This window comes from Thermobia domestica, chromosome 6, assembly GCF_964235325.1.
Source record: "Thermobia domestica chromosome 6, izTheDome1.hap1.1, whole genome shotgun sequence".
Classification (NCBI taxonomy): Eukaryota; Metazoa; Arthropoda; class Insecta; order Zygentoma; family Lepismatidae; genus Thermobia; species Thermobia domestica.
In genome coordinates, this window is record NC_137459.1 from 34,471,114 (window position 1) to 34,493,993 (window position 22,880).

At 36.6% G+C, this 22,880-nt stretch overlaps 1 protein-coding gene across 2 annotated transcripts in view; it reads right to left on the reverse strand.

Moving 5' to 3' along the window:
- The window catches only part of LOC145687924 (mitotic checkpoint protein BUB3-like), a 111,023-nt gene that overhangs the window by 84,357 nt on the left and 3,786 nt on the right, over positions 1-22,880 (reverse strand). Inside the window, exons 2-3 of one of the 2 annotated variants that reach the window (XM_081761485.1) lie at positions 15,168-15,367; positions 5,684-5,753 (exon numbers count right to left, since the gene is read on the reverse strand). In XM_081761485.1, the coding sequence (XP_081617611.1) occupies positions 5,684-5,753; positions 15,168-15,365 (268 nt within the window). In that variant the 5' untranslated portion in view covers positions 15,366-15,367. The remainder of the gene's footprint in view (positions 1-5,683; positions 5,754-15,167; positions 15,368-22,880) is intronic. The other variant, XM_081761486.1, reaches the window with a different exon arrangement.

The following is a 22,880-nucleotide window of genomic DNA, read 5'->3' on the forward strand; positions in this document are numbered from 1 at the left end:
ATACGGTTTACCTAACACTGTTAAGATTATTAAGTCTTGGAGATATAGGTAAAGGAGATTATGCAACCAGAATAGAAGAAAGCAGAAACACGTTCAAAATTTTAACTAAAACCTAATCAGGAAAAGACCATTAGGAAGACCTAGGCGCAGATGGGAAGACAATATTAAAATGGGTCTCACAGAAACAGGAATACAAAGTAGAAACTGAATGCATTTGGCTGAAGACAGAACGCAATAGAGAGCACTTGTGAATAGGGCATTGAACCTCCGGGTTCCATAGTCTTAAGAGTTAGTTAGTTATGAGTGGATAAGTTATTTTTAATTAAGTTCCATCTAGTTCTAAAAAGAGAATGAGCAATATTTAGATGAATGGATAAGTTTTATCTTTCCACAAACCAATCTAGTAAATAAATAAAACTACAGAATTGAAAGCAAAAATTAAACCTTTATTTTGACATTGTTTGCACGTATTAAAAAAAAAAAAAAAAAAAAAAAAAAAAAAAAAAAAAAAAACTATTTTAATGTTAAGTCCTCGTACTAGGTATGATGATATAGCGATAGTTACGAAGTGAAACTCTCTTCTTGCTCTATTGAATTGTTACACAGACAATCGGAAATACTAGAAGGCAATTGTAGTACATGGCACTAATACTTCATGTTCAAAAGAATTCGAGGTTAAATACGTTAAATATTAGAACCATGACCCTTCCTTTGTCTATTTATTTAAGTTTAGGAAATCAAGTAACATCATATAGTTCACAATAAACTCTCCATAACTACTCATTCAATGACGCTTGTGTTATTTTTTTTTACTCCAAATTACTATATCTTTTCTAACATAATATAGCGAAACCAAACACAGACCATTACCGAATATCAATCTTCCCTTACCAGCTGTTTATTTACCTTGGCAAAGTATATCTAACTTAACTGCTTATCCCCACATCACTATGAAATGTTCTCTTTCCTAGCAACATCAATCCTACCAAAAAAATAGTAAGTTTACACTGGCTCAGACAGTTTAAAGCCAAAATCCGGAATTATAACTATTATTCTACTTATAGATTTGTACACTTCCTGAAGACTACCTGCACTTCCCAGGTTTCGTCTCTTCTCTGGAGTCTTGGTCGCAGTACATTATTTTCTGTTCTCAAGGGTCGGTTTAGTTTTTAAAAGATGATTTTACTTTCTGCTTTTTAGTTTCTGTTTGAAGTTGGTTGTTTTTCTTTGCTTCTTCTTTCTCTCCGTCTTTTCCCGTCTACGTCATTTTAACGATTCATCTCCTCTTCCACTCTACTTTTATTAGCATCACTCTTCTGACCAAATAGTCGTTTGTTCTCATTAAGTGACCACTTCATTTCAGTCTTTTTTTTTTCTTGGATATTTTTCAGATATCTCTACAACCTTGGTTGTTTCCCCCTATTCTCTCATTCCTCACTCTCTCTCTTCTTGTTATCCCACACACAGCGTAGCAGTCTCGTTTCGATAACACTTTTTTTTTCATGTTTCTGCTCCGTATATCACTGTTGGCCTAAGAATTGTTTCGTAAATGATCTCTAATCTTCACCATAATCCTGAGATCACGCAGAGCGCCACGAACCTTTTTCCTATTTCGCCGCCCCTGTTTCATTGTGTCTGTTATTTTTACGTCCGAATCACCATTCCTGGCAACACATGAGCTTAATTATTTGAAGATTTTTTAAATACTTTTTTTCTTCTTCTAGCCTTACTTCGCCATTTCCTTCTCCGTTAAACTCGAAATATAGTTCTTTTTCCTACTAATTTTTAGGCCTCTACCTCCCAAAGTGAACGTGAAATAAAAGCAAGGATAGGAATGGCGAAAGAAGCCTTCATGAGGAAGAAAACACTATTTTGTTGGACCTTGAATATAGAGTTGAGAAAAGGACTGATAAAGTGCTTCGTGTGAAGTATTGTGCTGTATGGGTCAGAAACATGGACATTACGCAAGTGTGATGAAAAACGACTGGAAGCATTCGAAATGTGGGTGTGGAGAAGAATGGAGACAATTAACTGAGTCGAGCAGAATGAGAAGATGTTAGAAATGGTGGGGGGAGAAAAGAACAATTTCAGATATTATTGAGAAGAAGAAGAGAAACTAATTAGGATATTGGCTAAGAAGGAACTGTATCATGAGGGACGTGCTAGAGGGAATGGTGGCCGGAAAAAGAGGAAGGGGGGAAAGAGACTATAATTAATGGACGATATCAAAACGGAGAAACTATACGTGAAGACGGAGAGGTTAATAGAACACTGTGGAGCATGGAAGCTTCTCAGCTGCGGCAAGTGACCTACAAATAATGCCTGAATACCTATGATGATCTGCCAAAGATTTTCTCCAGCTCTCTACATTTCTTTAAATTCCTTTCCTATTTGTATTGCCTACCATCACACACCAGGGGGTCTTGATCCATCACATCTTGACGTATAACATCCATGACAATGTTGAAGGGTTACGGGCTTAAGGCTGAGCCTTGGTGTAATTTAGCCCTAACAAAGATTTGGCGTGTTAATCCCACACTGCTACTTTTTTTTTTTTTTTTTTTTTTTTTTTTTTTTTTTTTTTTGATCGTTGCTTCTGTCTTGGAATACATATCTTGGAATATTTTAACATATTTGGAGCACTCAGTGCAAGAAAGATTCAAGTCCACTTTTTTTCAGTCATTTTAGACGTATTTCACATTTAAGATCATTATATGAAGCTCTTTTAGTGCTAGGAAGGATCATCCCTATAATTTAAGAAGCTGTGGTCATTTTTCCATCTACGGAGGATACAAGCTTTAGCCCTCTTTTTCTCTCAACTCTGGTTGAATCCCTTGTGTTCTGAACGCCCCATTTCTCTGACACTCCTTTCTTCCTCAGACATCTTCATACTTGCTGACGTAGTACTCTGTTGTGGGCCTTTCTAAATCAATAAAAAAAAAATGCAATTATTTTTGTTTTGCCTTGATGTTCTACCATAATTTGTTTTAGTATAAACATTGTGTCTGTTGTACTTTTTCCTGGCATAATCAAAATTGTTCCTTTCTATTGAGGTTTCTTTCTGTAGTCACCTTTCTACAATTTTCTCCCAAATCTTGATCGTAATCGACATTAGTGCGAATCCTTTGTAGTTTGATTTCTATACATCTCTTTTACCGTTGAAAATAGGTATAATAACACAATCCCTCCATTACCTGGCATATTTTCCTGTTTATAGATTTTCTACATCAGATCCCATGTAATATCTAAACTTTTCTATGCTTCTACTGGTATGCCACCTAGACATATCGTTTATCCAGTCTTCATTTTCTTTAATGCTTTCTCTACCTCTTCCCGGCTAATTCTTGATGTTACTTCAAGATATGGTTTCCATCGCTGAAACCTCGGATTTCATTCATTTGAAAGCGTTTTGAAGTGACTGGACCATCTCTCTTTGAACCCGTCTTCATCGATACGCACCAATCTTTGGTCATCTTCCATTTTTCTAATATTACTAATATCCTTTGCTATCTTATCTCTATTTTTTTGCTTACCTATACAGCTTCCTCACTCCAGCTGGTGTTACAAATTCGCCATGCATTTCATTCCACGCTTGTGCCTTTGCTCTGGCCACTGCGATCTTTTCTGTCTTATTAGCCGCTTTCAAGCTACATTTATCCTCTTCTGTTCCAGAAACATCCCACTTTTTCCTCGCTTCTCTCTTTGTGTTAACAGCTTCTTGCATGTCCTCGTTCCACCTTTGCTTTGTTCTTTTCCTGCAGGGGGACACTTTTCTGATGTTCTACCCACAGTCTTCTATGCGGCCATTAGTATGTTCCTACTGTTTCCGCTCTACAATTTTTGTGTATATTCTCTACTTTCACCCTTTACCCTTTACCCTTTCCACAACACCTTCTATGAACGATCTCGTTAATTCTTCCTCTTTCAACCTTCACTACCTAATATTCAACTGTTTACTTTACGGTCTCCTATTATATCTACTTGAAAACTTTTGGTCTCAATTGAGCTTAATTTTTCCAATTTTCGATTATGTCCAACGTGCTTCTCACATTGGGCGACCAATGATAGAAAAAAAAGTATATGATATTCTCCCAAAAGTCTAGCACGATCGGCATGTAAACACTCGTGACATCCTCAGTGACCTAAAAACATCTAATTACCAAACAGTGTTAAATTATTTGGAGAAAGTTGGCTAAAAGATGTTCTAACACCTTCGTCATATGCAGCCCACCTTACTTTGTTGTAATTAATTGACGCATATTTTAGGATAAGTTTTCTTTTCATCTCACGTTGCAATTGTTATTTGATTTTTAAATTAATTCAACACATTTTTTCAAATGTTTTACGTGAGAACCTTGCTTGGGAACAGCTTATTTTATTAGTGAAAACCGCATCAAAATATGACCAACGGTTCTCGAGATAATCGAAAATATACATACATACAGGTCAAACTGAGACGACCTTTTCTTGCACGTCAGTTAAAATTGTACCGGAGTTAGGATGCCTCTGTTTAGAGAGAGAGAGAGAGAGAGAGAGAGAGAGATAAATGGTAATCACGGGCACAGACAGACTTGGTAACACAACTGAGTCAGTACTACGTGTATTAACAACAAGTTACATGCTTCAGAGAGGAGTTGCTGTTTTAGCAGTTGATGTTCTGTCTGTAAACGGTGTACATAAAAGACAGACACAATCTCCCCCCCCCCCCCGTCAGGGGAACGCAAACAAACACAATGAATAATTTGTGACGGTCACCCTTTCCGGCTTTCTTGCCACAGGAGCAGAGGGATGGTCGTATCCGCCACTGCATGTAAGTACCATTTTCAAATCTAACACAGTAATGACAAGTGAACAATGTAAAATACACACACACATGTTATTTGCGCTTTTAGTTGTGGCTTCAATCGCAATTAGCACTAACAATTAAACGTTTCAATTGCTCCTTAGCAATTAACAATTAACAGTTCACATTATTTTAATTGCAAATTTTAGGATGGAATTCAATCACAGTTAATACAGGGTGTATCAAAAAATACTTTAAAGCTTTCAAAACTCGTATTGATTTATTCATTTATGTTAGAGACATGGTTTTGGTGTCATTCTGTAGCAAAATACATCAAGTTTTGACTCACGTAGTACAATAGTTCAGAAACAAGCCACCGCAAGCGCTAGCGGCAGTTGCAGCAAAGATGGCTGCCTTTACTGGTCCCGAGCGCGCTTGCTGTATGTTTTGGTTTGAAGAATCGAAGCCTGCGACAACTGTGCAACGTACTTTCCATACAAAGTATGGTAAAGGTCCTCCCAGTAGGCCAACTATTTATCAGTAGCATAAGTGTTTTATTGAAACTGGATGCTGGGTAAGACAACAAAACTTCAGGTCATCCCGGTACGCTCGGGACCAGTAAAGGCAGCCATCTTTGCTACAACTGCCGCTAGCGCTTGCGTGGCTTGTTTCTGAACTAGTGTACTACGTGAGTCAAAACTTGTATTTTGGTATAAAATGACATCAACACAATGTCTCTAAACTAAATAAATAAATTAATACGAGTTTTCAAAGTTGTAAAGTTCTTTTTGATACACCCTGTATTAATTGCAAGGGACAAATTTAAATAAATTGCAACTGAAATCAATTACAATTAAATGAAGAATGAGAAAGTAAAAATAAATCTTAAATTACACTTACTGCTGTTCTTGTTTATATCGTAGAGTTTCACAGCATTGTCCATACCACCAGAGGCTACATGACTATTGTCCTAAAAATAAATGTAAAGTTCCCATAAAATAATTAAGTTAGGAGCTGCAGAGAGAATTGGTAACGAAAAAAAAAAAAAAGAAAGAAAGAAAAAAAGAACATATTAATGCTGTGAAGACTAAAACTGAAAATCAAACGCCACTTTTTTAAATGCACAATTGCGAAGACAAACATTACAAAGTCAACTCATATTTTAATCATATTGAACGCTAGGAACGCTAAAATCATATTGATATCTCGAAAGAGCTTGAACTACACACTTGAGCACAAAACTCGTCGATACTTATTACCTGTATATTTATTACTGCCTTCACATTACATGGAAACGACTGTTACTTTACGTTATCAAATAAAACCATTAAGGAGAAAAGGTAAAGCACACAAAGCATAATCTTTAACATCCCGCTTTATACCTTGTGGACTGAAAAAATCCATAAAAATGCACGTAAGTAAAGATTTTAAAGAAATTTGAGTACGCAAGAACAACTTATGTACGCGATATTCACACAATAGGTTAGCTACATGGATGCAATCAAACCTGTACGTTAAAAATGGACATCCAAGCATTGAAGCACTCTGCTGCCTGTAAAATAATAAAGAATAATAAAATAAATAATATATACACCCGTGCACAAAATATCTTCCACATATACCGTAATTTACGATTTTCCCCAATTATTAAATTACTTTTCTCCTTTGCGTGGTATATAAATGGAACGGTAGAAAGCATTCTGTGTATGAGAATGTCCTCAAAAATACTAACATATATAAAAAATAGATACGAAAAATTTTAATAAAATTTGCTTGGTGAAAGATACCTCTAGGAAGAAGTCAAGCGTATTTTGTAAGTTGTTAAATCAGGGTTCCTACTAATCTGGAGAAATCTATTAATCTATTATCCTGACTTCTTCCTGACCTTTACCAGGAAATTCCCTGACTTTCATGACAGGTGTCGGATGACGTTGACATATAAATAAGGAATAAATAACGGTGAATATTTATATATAAGGATATTTATTCTATAGAGACAAATAATAATCAATTACTCTTACGTACATCCCACTTACCACCCATACAAATCTGAGCAATGTTTCACACAGTGATCATTAATGGTTGGCTAAGCTGAAATTGTTGTACAATTAATGTCAGAAAAAAAATATATATATATATTATAAAATTTCCCTGACTTTCCCTGATTTGTAGTCTTTTTCCTTGAGTTTCCCTGACTTCCCTCACCAGTAGGAACCCTGCAAATAAAGAAGTACCGAAAGTATTAATCAAGTGTTTGGTGAGGAGTACTCTTTATTTCATGTTTGCACTTCATATCGTCACTAAAAATACTACAAATATTCAAAAATTAATCAACTGTTCCATTTTCTCCCTTTCTACTTCTATATATTTGACACTGATTGCTTCGTTCAAAACACCATGGCTTTTGTCTTTCTAACATTCACTTTCATCCCATATTCCTCACAGCCCTCCCTCAAGTTTCCTAACATCTTACTGATTTTCTTTTCAGATCCCACAAAGCATCTGTAAACTGTATACACCTAATCATTCTATCTCCTACCGAAATACTGTCTACATTATGTAGGCTCCTTTTCACTACATCTTCTAGATAGATATTAAATAATGTAGGCGAGAGACAGTATCTCTATAGAACTCCTCTTCCAATTGCACTCTCCTCTGTCATTTCCTCCTCTACTCGAACACTTACTTGTTCAATGCAGTTCGAATCCATTTATCTCGATACACCCTTGTAACTTTTAGACTAATAGATACAGGGTGACTCAAAGAAACGGGAAATTTTGAAAGTTATGTCGGCAACAATGGGTATTTGGTAACATTGAATAACGTACGCCAGCCTGTCAACGACACCCTGCCATTTAGTTATCATGAATGTTTGGAGTGGTGCACAACGTGCTCTTGCGATCAAAGCGTTTCACAAGAACAATGACAGTATGGAGGGAGAACGTAGAGAATTCAGCCGTCATTTTAATTTAGGACGCCACGATCGTGTTCCATCAGCACATGCAATGAAAACATGGATACGCAATTCCGAGCAAACTGGTTCGGCAATGAAGAAAGAAACCTCCAGGCCGTGTGCGAACCGTCACGTCAAACCAGAGACTGCAGGAATGTTTGCGTGAGGAGGAGTTCCCCTATAAGATGTCATCTTCAAAAAGATAAATTGCACTGTAAATATTCTAAAACAGTTTTATTTTTACTATTAAATCAGATAAATATCTTTTTAAAATTGTTTTCATGAAATTATTTAATTTTCAATATTACACGTTTTTTTCAATCACCCTGTACAAAACGCTGAAATCTCTAGCATGCAAATATCAACAGAAGGACATTGTTTGACATACATTTCAATACCAGCAGACCACAAAGTTGTATTTTTTCTTTCTTTTTTTCCATATTGTACTACGTCAGGTTATTGCCTATTTCAAATTTACGCGCAGGCTTTCCAATGCTAATGAAAAAAATATAGAAAATCATCACTAAAAAATTAGGAGGTTTCGTGAAGCTGAGAAAGGAACATTTCAATTATTTCCTAGAACATTTTGAAAGAACAAGGAACAAAATAACTCATAATAATTCTACCTATTGGACGGAGCATTTCAATTATCCATTATTGGTAGAAATAAAGAAAAAAAAAAAAGTCACACGGAAATTACACCAACTGTTATATGATCATACATACAAAACGCAGAAATTACAATGGAATACTGAAAACGCTACGAGGAAGACACAGAAATACTGTTCTACCCTTCCCGGAAAAACCATCTGAAATGTAAAATAAAATGTAAAATGTAAACATTCTATAGCTGGCGCTTTTAAAGTAAGATTTTACTATGTGTAATATATTCTACAAATATTTGCCTACAGTTAGTGCAAAAAGTATTGATACGCCTATTACTACGCCATAGAACTTTTTAATAAATATCACGAAACTAGTTTATTTTTTGTTCCATTTTATACGTGTATGAGCACTTTTTGAGCTACTTGTATATTGTTTGGTGCAGGAAAGGACGAAACACAGAAGAGTCTCCATTTAACCACCCTACTGTGGAAACAAATGGCCCTCCAACTACCCACACCTTATTTCTTTATGATGTTATTTTTACATAGACCGAAAGTATTTGAGAACAAGATCCTGAGACGAATATTCGGAACGAAGAGGAACGGGAATGGGGAATGGCGAAAACTTCATAACGAGGAACTACATAATTTATATGGTCTACCCAACATTGTTAGGGTCGTCAAGTCTAGGAGGCTTAGGTGGGCAGGTCATGTAGCTAGAATGGAAGAAAGTAGAAACGCTCTCAAAGTCTTGACTGGAAGACCCATCGGAAAACGACCATTAGGAAGACCTAGGTGCAGATGGGAGGACAATATTAAGATGGATCTCGCAGAGATTGGAATACAAAGTAGAAACTGGATGCAGTTAGCTAAGGATAGAAGTCAGTGGAGAGCTTTTGTGAACGCGGCATTGAACCTCCGGGTTCCATAGGCCATAGAGTTAGTTATTTTTACAAGTGGAAGTAGCAATGCCACAAAAATATAGGAGGTTTCGTTAAAATGTAGGAAACATAGGAATTTATAGGAAGAGACGCAGGAAAAATAGGAAATATAAGAGCATTGGAAAGCCTGTACGTCTAAAATGAAAAATTATATTTCCACACTCATTGTGCAGTGTTGCAACCTAAGGACGCTACAATATCACAAACAACGAAAAACAACCGAATTTTAGAAGGCTCTACAACAGTAATAACGCAAGTGACACGGACGGGATAACGCGCATCCAAAATAGATAACTCAATTTCGAATGCTACGGTCATCATATGACATATTTTCAACAAATAGAAACAAAGTTACAACGAATGAAAAATTTGTTTCGAAAAAGTGCTTCGATAAGTATCACATCCAATTATATAGTTGGTATGGTTAGTATTATATAAAAATCATAATGCCGTTTATAGCAATTTGATCTCAAACCATCCGAGAAATGAAAGAAAATGGTTAAATTTTATATATTGCTTAAAAGGGCGTATTTGTAGGAACTTTTTAAAATAATCTTTGATTTACTTTGTTTCGATGAGATTACAACAATATTTTTGTTAGGTATAATTACAATAACTTTTAGGAAATACATAATTTTAAGCAGCGTTGCCCACTTTATCACTATTTATCATATCTCCAGAACAGTTTGAGATATCAAGTTGCTATAAATGACGGTATGATCTTCACATCCACTGAAAGCTATTTATGTGATTGAATGAAGTACTTAACTCAAAAGATTTTCGAAATAAAGGCTTAAAATAAAAAAAAAAAAAAAAAAAAAAAAAAAAAATTAAAAAAAAAATTCAATCCCTTGTGTCTATCTACCTGTTCGTTCGAAATCCGACATATCATGATCACAGTATTAGACACTTAAAGTACTTCTGACGTTAATTGTCTCGTCCGTCTTACTTGCGTTGTTACTGCTGTAGAGCCCACCAAAATTTGGATGTTTGTCAGACTGTAGCGTTCTTAGTTTGCAACACTGAAAACAAATCTGATATTGTAAGTTTTTGTTTAACATGTTGATTTGAAACGTGCAATAACCTCACGTAATGCCACTTGAAAATATACAACTCAATGTTGGGCTGGCAACACTGTTAACCTGATGGTATCACAGAGTATGCCAAACAATATCCCCCTGACGATATTTGCATGGCACAAAATTTTATTACTTTTGTCTATTAGTTTAAAAGTTGCACGGGCGCATCAAGGTAAATGGTTCATCCTGTATAAGTTTCTTATGAGTATTCGATCTTTCCATTCTAACCCAACCTTCTTTAGAACTCCCAACAAGGATTCCCAATTCACACGGCCAAAGTCTTTTCTAGGTCAATAAATACAACATAAACATTGTTTTTTTTTTTCTATAAATCTTTCACTGATTATTACCCTTAATAACCCAATTCTATCTTTCTTTTTCTTACCTTTCCATACAACCTTCTGTTTGGTGTTCGAAGCATATATATATATTCCTTCTACATGCTATATGAGGATTTTAACCATCAATATCATGATCTTCAGGAAAATTTTTAGGTTACCCTCATGCCTTGTCTCCCATATTCTTAATGAATTTGATTGCTATATTATCAAACCGTGTTGTCTTTCCAGTCCTAATCTCAGATATAGCTTTTTCAAACTCATCCCGAAAAATACTAAATCCTATACCATCTTCACATACTTTATTTTCTACTTCAATATTTACACCACTCTGTCTATCCCTACCCTCAGACTAGTCCTCAACATATTCTTTCCATCTTCCTAAAACTTCGCTCCTCTCCCTGGTTACCTTCCTATTCTTATTTTCTACTGCCATCGTAACAACCCCTTGTTTTCTTCGCAGTTCCGAAGATTTTACCTCCTTGTACATTTCACCATACTTCCCAACTTCTATATTTTCTTAAACTCTTCTCTCGCTCTGTCTGTTTCCTTTTGTAACTCACGCCCTCGTTACCTTCATTTTCTGCAACATCAGTTCTGTAACCCACGGTTTCTTAGCCGTTTTGTGTTTCTACTACTTCTGCAGCCTGCTGTTGGCTAAGTATAATATGCTCTTACTACTTGAACGTATCCTTTTCTCATGTGAGTATATTTGTCTTTCTTTCTTTCCTCCTAATTTTTCAATGAAAGATTTCTTACTTCCTCGTTTTTGAACTTTTCAGTTTTTAACATCTTGTTGCCTACTTTTCTTCTGCCTACATTTTTCAGCTGAATATCCACTTTGGCCAGCACAAGGTTATGATCAAAGAAAATGTCGGACCCGGGACTAGTCGCTGCGTTCTTCAAGCTATTCCGATACCTGTCCTGAATCATAACAGTGTACCTGGTATCTTCGGCTGTCTATTGGGGGTTTCTATGTATATCTTCTTCTCTTGTGCTGATCGAAACACGTGTTCCCAATTACTAGTAAATTCTGCCTACAGAAATTGACAAGTCTCTCTCCCCTTTCATTTCTTTTGCCTAAGCCATATTTGCCCACGAAACTATCTTCCTGTTTTCCTCCCACAAGCACATTGAAATCTCCCATCACAATTACGCATACACCCCCTCTTCTCCCTCTCAATAATGTATTTTACTTTCTCATAATTTTCTTTTACTTCTTCAGTTGTATGCCAAGTGGTCGGTAAGTATGTCTGCATCACCACTAGATCCTTCCTTTTTCCTTCAGGTCTTAACATCACAACTCTATAATAAACAAATTCTACTTTCACTACCTTTTTACGCATTTACCAAGAATTATTCCCACACCATTATGACTGCCCTTTTAACTGCCTAAGTAAAAGATTCTATATCCCTCGCTTGTCAATTCCACATTACCTTCGCATCTAACTTCATAAACTTTTATCAAGTACAGAGGTTGTTCAGCCTACGTTTGGCCTATTTCGTTCCTTCCCCCTCACGGGCAGAAGGGACTCACCCGACCTGGTTCGTGACGTCCTGCAGTGTTGTGCAGTGGCTTCCTGGGAACGGAGTTGTTTTTCCGCGCGGACGACAATAACACACAAAACAAGACCATTGTTGTGAGTGTTGTGTTAAATTTGTTTCCAAGTGTGTGGGTTTCCGCTCTGTGACCAAAATGCCGCCCAAACCAAGCCGGTTTTGGGAAGGCTATGTTGCGGCTCTTTATGACGCCCACTTTAGTGTTTCTGTCATTAGAAAACAGTGCAAGAAGAATGGTTGCAACATCACTTTAAGTGGAATAAAAAAAATGTTATTAAAAAGTACAAGGGTAACGAAGCTCCGCCATTTGGATCACCAACGAAGTTGCCTAGGAAGCGGGAATGCACCAACGCCACCTCCACCATGCAGAGGAAACTTCGCAAAATGGCAATGCAAGAAAGTCCGCCAACACAAAGTTGTATGGCTAATCGTCTTGACGTGTCTTTGGGGACTGTGAGCCGGACCTTACACCATCAACTTAAGCTGGAAAAAGTCATGAAAGCTCGCGGCCACCTTCTCACGGATGCCCACCAAAAGAAACGAAAGTGTAACGCCCGGAAGCTGTACGAACGGCATCTGGCAAAACAAAGGTGGATGTACATCGTAACGCTCGATGAAGCATGAATTTACCTTTCCGACGGCGGCAAACCGAGAGCCATCATGTACTGAGAGAAAGGCGTCAAGAACTTCAGAAAGTGAGTCCGTGTCTGTAAAGAATCCTTACCAAAAGGGTTCTTGGTCGTTACTGGCTACTGTTACCGAGTCCTAGGGTGGCGAAGAACTGCAAAATAAATTCGCAGTATTTTCAGAAGCATATCATGCGGCCGATCCACGAGCATGAGATTCCAACAATGTACGAAAATGACGCCAATCTGATGCGCATTCACATGGACAAGGCCTCATCAGATACCTCACGATCGTCCCTCGCATTCTACAGGGAGATGGAGGAGGCAAGTGGTATACAAGTGATATCTTTCAATGAGGTACCTGTTAAATCTCCAGATGCAAGTCCTATGGACTATTGTGGATTTGGATTGCTGAAGCGGGCTTTGGGAAAACGGCATGTGACAATTGTGGAAGGACTTTGGAAAGCTGTGCAAAGGGAATGGGACAAGATTCCCCTCCCAATTCTTCAGAGAAGCCTATTACAGTGGAAGTTACGCTTTCAGGCTATTGTTAGGAACCAAGGAAAACACATCGAGCACTTACGAACCTGGCGCCATGGATTCTTCTAAATTTTTAGGTAAGTCGAAAATGGCCAAATGTAGACTGAACAACCTCTGTATAGATTATTTGTTTAACTTAGTCTTCAAGATTTTCTAATTCCATTCCCTGTAACCTGGTACGTACGTTTATGCTTCATCCTAAATCTTCTTCTCTTTCTTTCTCTACCTATAATCCTGGGGGCACGGTGGCTCAGTAGTAGAGCGCTTACCGCTGGTGTGTGGGGTCTCTGGGTCGATTCCCGGCGAAGTAAGTTTGTAATAGTCAACATCATGCTCCTAAGTTTCCTCGGGGTACGCCCGTTTCCTCCTATTTTCTCATTCCACCAATTCTCCATAATCATTCACTTGCTTTAATCATCACCTTCCTTAGTCTGAAGAGCATAATTGTAGGACGTTAAACTCAAAAATTTCTTTTTTTTTTCTTTTTCTTTTTTTATCTATCTTCCTCACATTGCTACTTTCTCGTCCAACAGTCCTTACTAAGACATCCTCCTCCTGGAGATACGAATGGGGGATATTTTACTTTTGAAACTACATTCTAACTTGTGAAGGGCTCTGTTTCTGCTGTCAGCAAATTAGGGGAAAATAGTGGTGTTTATGAAAGCCGTTAAAGTCACTCTGACCACGCCTGGCACTAATGTCCAAGTTGCCGTACCAATCGCTATGATTTCCGCCAATTTGGCTACTGGAGAACCGCTGCCTTCTCCCAGAACACCCTTCGTCTGGCTACTCCATTTCGACCAATTCGGTTGAGGTAACCCTTCTAGTAATGAACTACCGCCGATATAGCTCTAAATTTCACTGTAGCACACAATCCTCCCCACCCGACATAACGGAGATATTTATCGTAGCTCAGTGATATAATTTATTCCTAATGTGAAGGATCTCTGATTGAGTCACACACCAAAATCTATTGTGGTACATAACGTTTCGAATTGAGATCTCTCGGGACTTGCCATGTCCTTTCACCAATTCAACATCTAAACTTTGTACCAGTCTTTTTTAATCCACAAGGTATAAATGTAGGACGTTAAAGATTTTACTTAATTATATTGTAAGTCAACATCTTCAGAGGCATTCTTTATGGAGGAAGAGGGATTAAAATAAAAATAACAACTTTATATGTAAGTTTTGAAATTCACAGAATATACAGACAGAATCATATGTATCTCTAGCTACTTTAATACTCTCTTTGCCAAGCAAGTTACTGTCAGGCCAATATCAGTAGTGCAACAATCACCTATCCCAACCAACCGTGGGCCAAGTTTATACGTTTTATAGAGAGGCCAGTCTTACTAGAATGTACGCTTTAGTCAATTTATGTCCACGGGTGAATCATGCGGCTCAGAAGTGTAAGGTGTGTGTACCACTAGTAGTATACGTGGTTCACAAAACCGGTGGTACACGCGACAGCGAAAGTGTTAAAGAAAACAAAACATTGGGAAAGTAGTAGTAGTAAATCAAAACATTGGGAAAGTGCAGCGTACAAACGTAATTTCATTCACTAGTTTCTAGCAAGTAATCATTAGTTCACCAATTTGTTCTTCTAAGTACTTTATGTGGAAAAGCATACATTATTATTATTATTTTCATTTTCAAAATCAAGAAATTCATTTTACATTAAACTAATGACCTACTATATACCAAAAGCAACAAGTGTTTCTCTTAACTGCTACACTTACCCGAAAGCAACAGTCTAATACAGCCTTGGAGTGGTCATACTTCAACTCCAAGCGGTTTGTTTTAACATTGTATAATCGTACAGTTTTATCCAAGGAAGATACTAACAAAAGCTCCGAAGATTCTGGCATAAAGGTAACATTCGAAGGTCCAGCCTCTGGCGGCGATTCAAGTTTATACTCATTTCGTTCGCTACTCATAACTTTTGACATGAAATAAATAAAAAAAAAAAAAAAAAAAACATTAAAATGAACTCTATTCAATTTACAAATAGCATTAAAGAGTATGCTTTACAGGACATAGGGATACTTCAAAACCTAAAAGTGTTAACTTCGTTAAAGTTTAGCGTCGCTAATTAGCGCCGAGGTTACATAAGACATGGGCTAAGCCCACCTAAAAAAAAATACTTGGGTTCTTGAGCTTTTAATAATATAGTATTGGTTGATCCCAGCTGTACGACATTATTATTTTTTTTTTTTTTTTTTTTTTTTTTTTTTTTTTTTTTTTTTTTTTTTTACGAGATTTAACTGTGCAAACTAGAGTAGTATTAACACGCCCCTACTATGTAAATTTGATAAATACTAACACTGTTCTAAGATGCTCGGGAAATTCTGAATATAGTGAGTGGATGAAAAATGGTCTCACTTTAGCTTAAGACAAAGAACAAAGTAATGTATGGAGTATGTTTATATTTGAAACAACATACGTAACTTTACATTAGCCCTCCCCGCTGATCTACTCACAGATGCGTTTGTCTTCATTCCTGGGTTCAATTCCCCATGAGAGAGTATATTGAATGCACTACGATGGTTCGGATTTTATCATAACCTATAAGAGTACATCTCATATAGCCTCGGTGCTGAAAAGACAGACTAAACTAAAAAAAATAAAAACGAACGCAACTTTACATTCATTATATATATCGGCTGTTCTAAAAATGGCACTCACGGACAACAGAGCACTATTCTTCAGGTCAAAATAAAGCGAAAATGTTAGGAAATGTGAAAATAAACGAAAATATATAATGGTATACCCACGGAGCCTCCTTCAGCCGCCATGGGGAATCAAAATTTCACTATGTGGCAAAGTCACAGATTAACTTGGAACCATTAGTATTACTCTATGTATCCATCAAACAGTTACATCGATTGTTACGCTAACAGATGGTGCTAGTGTCAACGAATATCAGCTTTAGCTGCCATCTGGAAAGAATCGATATAACTATTTGATGGATTGGTAGATGTTCTCTGAGGCTCTTTATCTGCGACGTTGCTACATAAGTGCAACTCGCATTTTTAGACGAGGACTCGAAATGTATACAATTTTATATATATATATATATATATATATATATATATATATATATATATATATATATATATATATATATATATATATATATATATATATATATATATACTGTGTATATATATGTTTTATTTTGACATGTAGAATAGTGGTCTGTAGTCCGTGGTCGCTATTTTTAGAACACCTGATATCTATCTGTTAGCCAATATGCAAGAATAAAACTTCGAGAACATAGTGGCCTAGAATGTAAAAATTACCGACTTTGGAACATTATTAGCACAGGGAATATACAGGGTTACAAATTTGAAATTAACATCACGCACTTCTAACGTAAGTTTAACCCCCGACCCTTGAAAAATTTACGTATATTTAAATTGGCGTGGAAGACGGGTGACTAAGAAGTTTCTGTGTGGTCAAATTAAAACGATATAGGATATATAAATATTCATATCAGCACGAGAAACGAAGGAGACTTAAAATTCAAATTCAAAAATATCTTGGAAAAAAAAAAAAACAGTCGAATTTGATCGTTCTTGATACAAAAGTGGACCTTCGGCTTGGGAAGTTCATAAGCATATATATATATATTAGGGATCGCCAAAATTTTTCGGAATCGGAAATTCCACATTCAAGAATTTTTCCGATTTTACTTTCGCGCTAGAATCAAAAGGGTTAACTCATAAAAAAAAAAAGAAAGAATCCATAAAATTTAAATTCACCAGCGTCATCAGGATGTCTACTAAAATTCCAAAATGAAATTTCGCGACCTTTTCTTTACCGAACCAGGAAATTTCGTAACAATCTCCAGAGTGAATTTGGATGCGAATTAGACTGAATTTTTATTCATGCGATACAAGCGTTCTTTGATTGTGATTTGGTAGCATCTAAAGCCCACCACAGACATTTGTGGTAGTGAATTTTCACGTTTTATAGAACAAAATTTTCCAGTCTGTAATTATATATGTACAAATAAAAAAAATCGTGACAAAACGCTGTTTCGTGATTTTTTTTTATGACTTCGTGACCGTTTTCTGATTTCGTGACTTTTTTCTTGACTTTCATGACCGTTTACTGATTTCGTGATTTTCTCTTGACTTTCATGACCGTTTTCTGATTTCGTGACTTTTTCATGACTCGTGACTGATAGACACCCTGGTCACGCAAAACCGACTCTAAAGATCTGTTTTCGCCACGTGTTCGAATCTTTTCTCTTGGAAAAACTAAGAAATTTCTAACAAATAACGGCCAGATTCGTGTTACAAAGTGTAGAAAAAATAAATCTAAACCCACTTTCTGCTGGTCAGAACCCAGTAGCAAGATAATCAATTTGTGTATTCTAAAAGTAAGAACCAGTAGAAGTTAGACTTGAGATGATCCAGTTTATCCTGGAACTGACGAGCTTCTCTGCATCTATTGTCGTAGGTAGAATGGAGACAAGATTTTAAAATGTGGTGTAGCCTTCTCTAGGTAATTAGCAGGCTGAAATTAGCACATTTAAATCACAAAATGCGAACGGCAAACTAAATGTAATGTTTTCATATTGCGCAAGTAACATTTTACCAAGCGCCACTGGATTGGCGGGTTCTGAGTGTAATATTTCTGTCAGCACTTAAGTTACATGAGACGCGCTTAACGTAGAAAAATTAAAATGAAATAATTAAGTTTTACGTCTCACGACTATGCCGGCTAGACTAAAGGAGACCGTAATAATGAAAAATTAAGGGAATGGTGGAATGAAGAAAGTGGGAGGAAACGGGAGTGTTTGTCCACCATAAAATTCATTTGGCGTGAGTGGGGATCGAACCAGGGACCCCACGCACCAGAGGTGAACGCTCTATCACTGAGCCACCGCGGCCCCAGCTTAACTTAGAAACTCCAGGGAATCAAATCTGGATCCTCCGTGCCCAAATTACGTACACTAACCATGAGGGAACTATAAAAGATATCATTTACAAGAATTTTATATGCAGCTAGTAAGTAGGTTTTGTATTTGAAATAGTTATTATTGTATTAACGCCTCAAAATATATTTCTCTTCTGTAAGTTGGCCACTTTTCAATCGAACTGATATGGCGAACATAAACAGATTTCACTATACTATCAAATGATAAAACTTCATATTCTGATTGCTTATTACTATTTTCCATATTATTTTGCATATCTATGCCGACCACTCATATATAATAACTACTCAAAATATAAATTCTTTAAAGTTCAAATAATAAACCATGCCAAATTTTACAGACTTTGCTCTATACGAGTGAATTTCAACTTTTTTTTCTAACACTTGAAATAAATATGCTGACCCTTGCGAATAACTTATAAAATAACATAAATAATTTGAATTCCACTTTTCACCACTCAATGTAATACGATATGAGGATATATTTCTTTCTTTTTAATGTTATGCAGGGGTGCCCACAAGGGGGTGGCTATGACGCAAACTGCGTCATTGAAATATTTGGGGGGGTAAAAATCTATATAAATATGTTTGAGAGGGTGTAAAAATTAATCGAAAAGATTTTTTTTTCATGGAAAAACACCTACGGATAGGCAATTGAGGGGGGTGCGTCATGGACATGAGGGGGGGGGCACCACTGTGTTATGAACATCTATTTTACAACATATTTAAAAATATTCTTCTATTACGCAAAACACTACAATCGGAAATTTAAACGTTTCTAGAATTGTTTTATATTTGTACTCAAAATCGAAATAATCATAATGTCACACATAAATAGTGCAGGTTACGTTAAAGAACACCACATGCTGCAAAATTTTCAGGGAAAATTAAACACTTTGCATATAAAAGATATATTTATAAGAAACGAATTTTTGCAGCCGACTAATGCAAACAGTAACTAATACAGGCATATTTTATGTTTGCTCCTGTAAGTGTACGGGATACAGATTTACAACAGCGATTCATACACAATTTCTTTTATACATATATATCATTTTCACTAAATCGACCCCTTGTATGTTTTGGCGAATGAACTTCCATTTCTCGCTGCAAATTTATTTTAGGAGAAATATTTCATAAAAACTATTATCAAAAATACTAACCAACTACTTACGCTAGGGTGCCACTAAAAATATCGAAAGCTATGTCGGGACAGAGTCAGGACAGAACGAAACAGGAGACCCCCATGGTAGCGTCTGTAGGGATCAGGCGCATCAACGATGGTGGGTTAAAGGTATAAACGATTATAATTGATTTTTAAGTTTAGCCTCCCTTTAAGAATATATGAGACATGGACCTACAGCTTAACGTGGGATCCAAATAATACACGACACTTTTTGCGGCCATTTTGAAAACGGTGGCCCAGATCGAAAATTGTTTCCTACAAAAGATGTTTCGTTTCTCAAGTACTATTGAATGAGGTATGATTCAATACAGGTTCCCATTTGAAAATTTGAAGTTGGCCCCTGGGCCACCTTGAAAGAGGGCCCTGTGAATCACCACAACAACACCATGTGATGCGCCCTATAACATTTTCCTATCTCAGTTTTTGTTTCATCTTTTTATTCTCAGCCATTTCGGATTTATAAGCACTGGACGGGGCTCGGGGGAAAACACGATAACTGACATTTTCGGTATTTTGAAATTTTTAGATCTCTGTGTTCTTCATCATAAGAACAATCAATGGGTCAATCCTCCAATAGATGGCAGAGTAATACGCGTTGAAAGTGCTTCCTCTTACGACTTCCTGCAAGTAAATTACGGTAAATAGCAAAATATATGTACTCATTATCTCGAAACATGATTTTGTCAGTTATCGTGTTTCCCCCCCCGAGCCCTTCAAATATATATATATAGATAATATATTTAAATAAATGCATATATACAAATAAATAAAAATGAAATTGACATCGTTTGTGACTTAATACCTCTTGAGCCACACGATCGATCTCAATCAAATTTTCAACGTAGATGAGGTTCGGGACTGGATGGTTTTTATCATTTCACTTTGACGGTGTAATTTAGGGGAGGGAGAGATTGAAAATGATCGAAAATGACTTATGTCAGTGTCGAATCCATAGTTTTCGGGGTCGCTGAGACGAACAGTGACACTTCCGATGCCGTTTAAGTCAAAATTCAGCAGAGAAACTTGGGTGAGGAGGATATATATGCTCGAAATGACCGATATTTGTGTCGGATCAAAAGTTATTGAGGTCGCTGAGATGAATAGTGATATGAATACTTCCGATGCTGTTTAAATCCAAAATAAAACTATTCTCCCCGTGCGAAGAATGGTATTCTGCTAGTTCAATATAAAAGTTAGCTCTGGTGCTTGTTCTTTTATATTGTTTCCCCTCACTGCAATCAGATTGTTTCTATCGCAAATTAGCAGGTTCCTGGAGTGTGTGTGCTTTGTCTTGGTTAATAGCGATTTGGCGGCGTTAGCACTCTTTTGTGATGACCCAAGGTTTTAAAGCAGTATGATTGGTTGGTTGTGTAAAAAAAAAAAAAAAAAAAAAAAAAAAAATGGAATCTGTTTTACGTCACACGGAAATGCCCGAAGGCAAAGGAGACGCCGATGATGAGAAAGAAAGGAAATGATGGAATGAAAAAGTGGGAGGAAACGTGAGAACCCCGAAGAAACGCACACACAAGGTGTCTGTCCGTCACAAAGTTCACTTGGTGCGAGCTGGCATGGAACCAGAGACCCCATGCACCAGAGGTGAACGCTCTACCAGTGAGCTACCGCGGCCGTGGTTGGTGGTGTAATGTTTTTACCCAATTATATCTATGTTGTCTGTGTATTTTGGTGGTTGTAAGTTATTCGGTCATGGGATATGATTAACACGTGGATTTTACTTTTACTGTTTGTCAGAGGTAGATGTCACTTTTTTTTTTAAAGTATTTTTAAATGATTTTGATGGTTTATTCGCAACGTGAAATGGTTCTACAGATACTAAAATGGAGTAATAGTTGTTTTTTTGAAAGGAGATCGACTAAAACTAAGGAAGGAAGGGTCACATCATAGCTGTGTTACAAACCTTGCATTGCGCTGATTAGAATTAGTTCGTTTTTTGTTTTTTTTTTTTTTTTAATCCTTCTCCTTTCTATTTTCCATTTTGGTGATTTTTTCAAAAACATGATTAAACCATCACTGCGTCACTCTTAGAAATCTTATTTATTTTCACAAAATACCAATAAACAAAGTTTATCTTAAATTTATTCTGTAAACTTTACAAACATGTGGATTCCTATTGTAAATCTGCACCGTGTACTACTATTAAAACCATTGCAAGTATATATGATGGTTAAAATAGGTAAGCGTATATGAAAAAAAAAAAAAACTATTAGGCACTATTTTCCGGAGGCGTAGTATTTCTTTATAGTTACCGGGTGCACGGCGGCTCAGTAGAAGAGAGCTTACGTCTGGTGCGTGGGGTTCCAGATTCGATCTAAGGCCTAGGTACACCCGTTTCCTCCCACTGTCTCATTTCACTAATTCTCTGATTACCATTCACTTGCTTTATTCATCGTCTCCCTTAGCGTAAAGGACATAATCATGGGACGTTAAAGTGAAAAATTTTCTGCAGTTACGAAAGCTGAACTTTATCTTATAAAAGTAGCGTTATTAGTGTAAAACCATTACAAGTACTATAGAAACTCGTATTGTTGCAAAAACCCACATTAAAGTAGGTACAAGCACTAAGCTAACACATTCTGTTAATCTAACTTAACCTACCGTGCTTTACTATCCATTACAATAAAACAGTCCGATAGGTAAGGCATCTAATAACATAGGGAACACAGTGTTTCTACTATCCTCGCTTCTCCCACCAGCTTCGCCTTCCCCTCACTCGGTAACATCATTCGTGCTTTTTACTGTACACCTCGCAGAGGCTGGTTTGTGTTCTTAGCCCTGTAGTTTAGTATATACTCAGATGAACATATATACAAATCGTGAAAGGAATTGTTTCGGAAATGGCCTCCAAAATTACGAAGTTTACGGGAAATTGATATAGAATTAAATGAAAATTTAACCATTAGACAGATGAAAAAGGCAATAAAGGCCATCACTGTAAAGATCAAACTACACTTTTCTCTGTAATTAGTTATAATTACAGAGAAAAGTATAGTCTAACCTTGGACTATATAACGGTGCGTAATGAGGCCAAATTAAGTAAAGTAACAACACAACATAATGCTTCAGAGTTTTAAACTCACTGTCTTAATAACTAACCTAGGAAGAGTACCGTACTTTACAGTGTTCCACAACGTATCACCTCTTTGGTGCTGGGTGCTCTCCTATTTTAGAGAGGTATAAATTTGTACAATCTACAGAAGAAATAAGTGAATTAATTTCACAATAGGAATGTATAAGAAAACAAAATATATGGGGATCTAACCTCTCTTAGGTATAACAAGGTACAAATACGAAATGAAAAGCG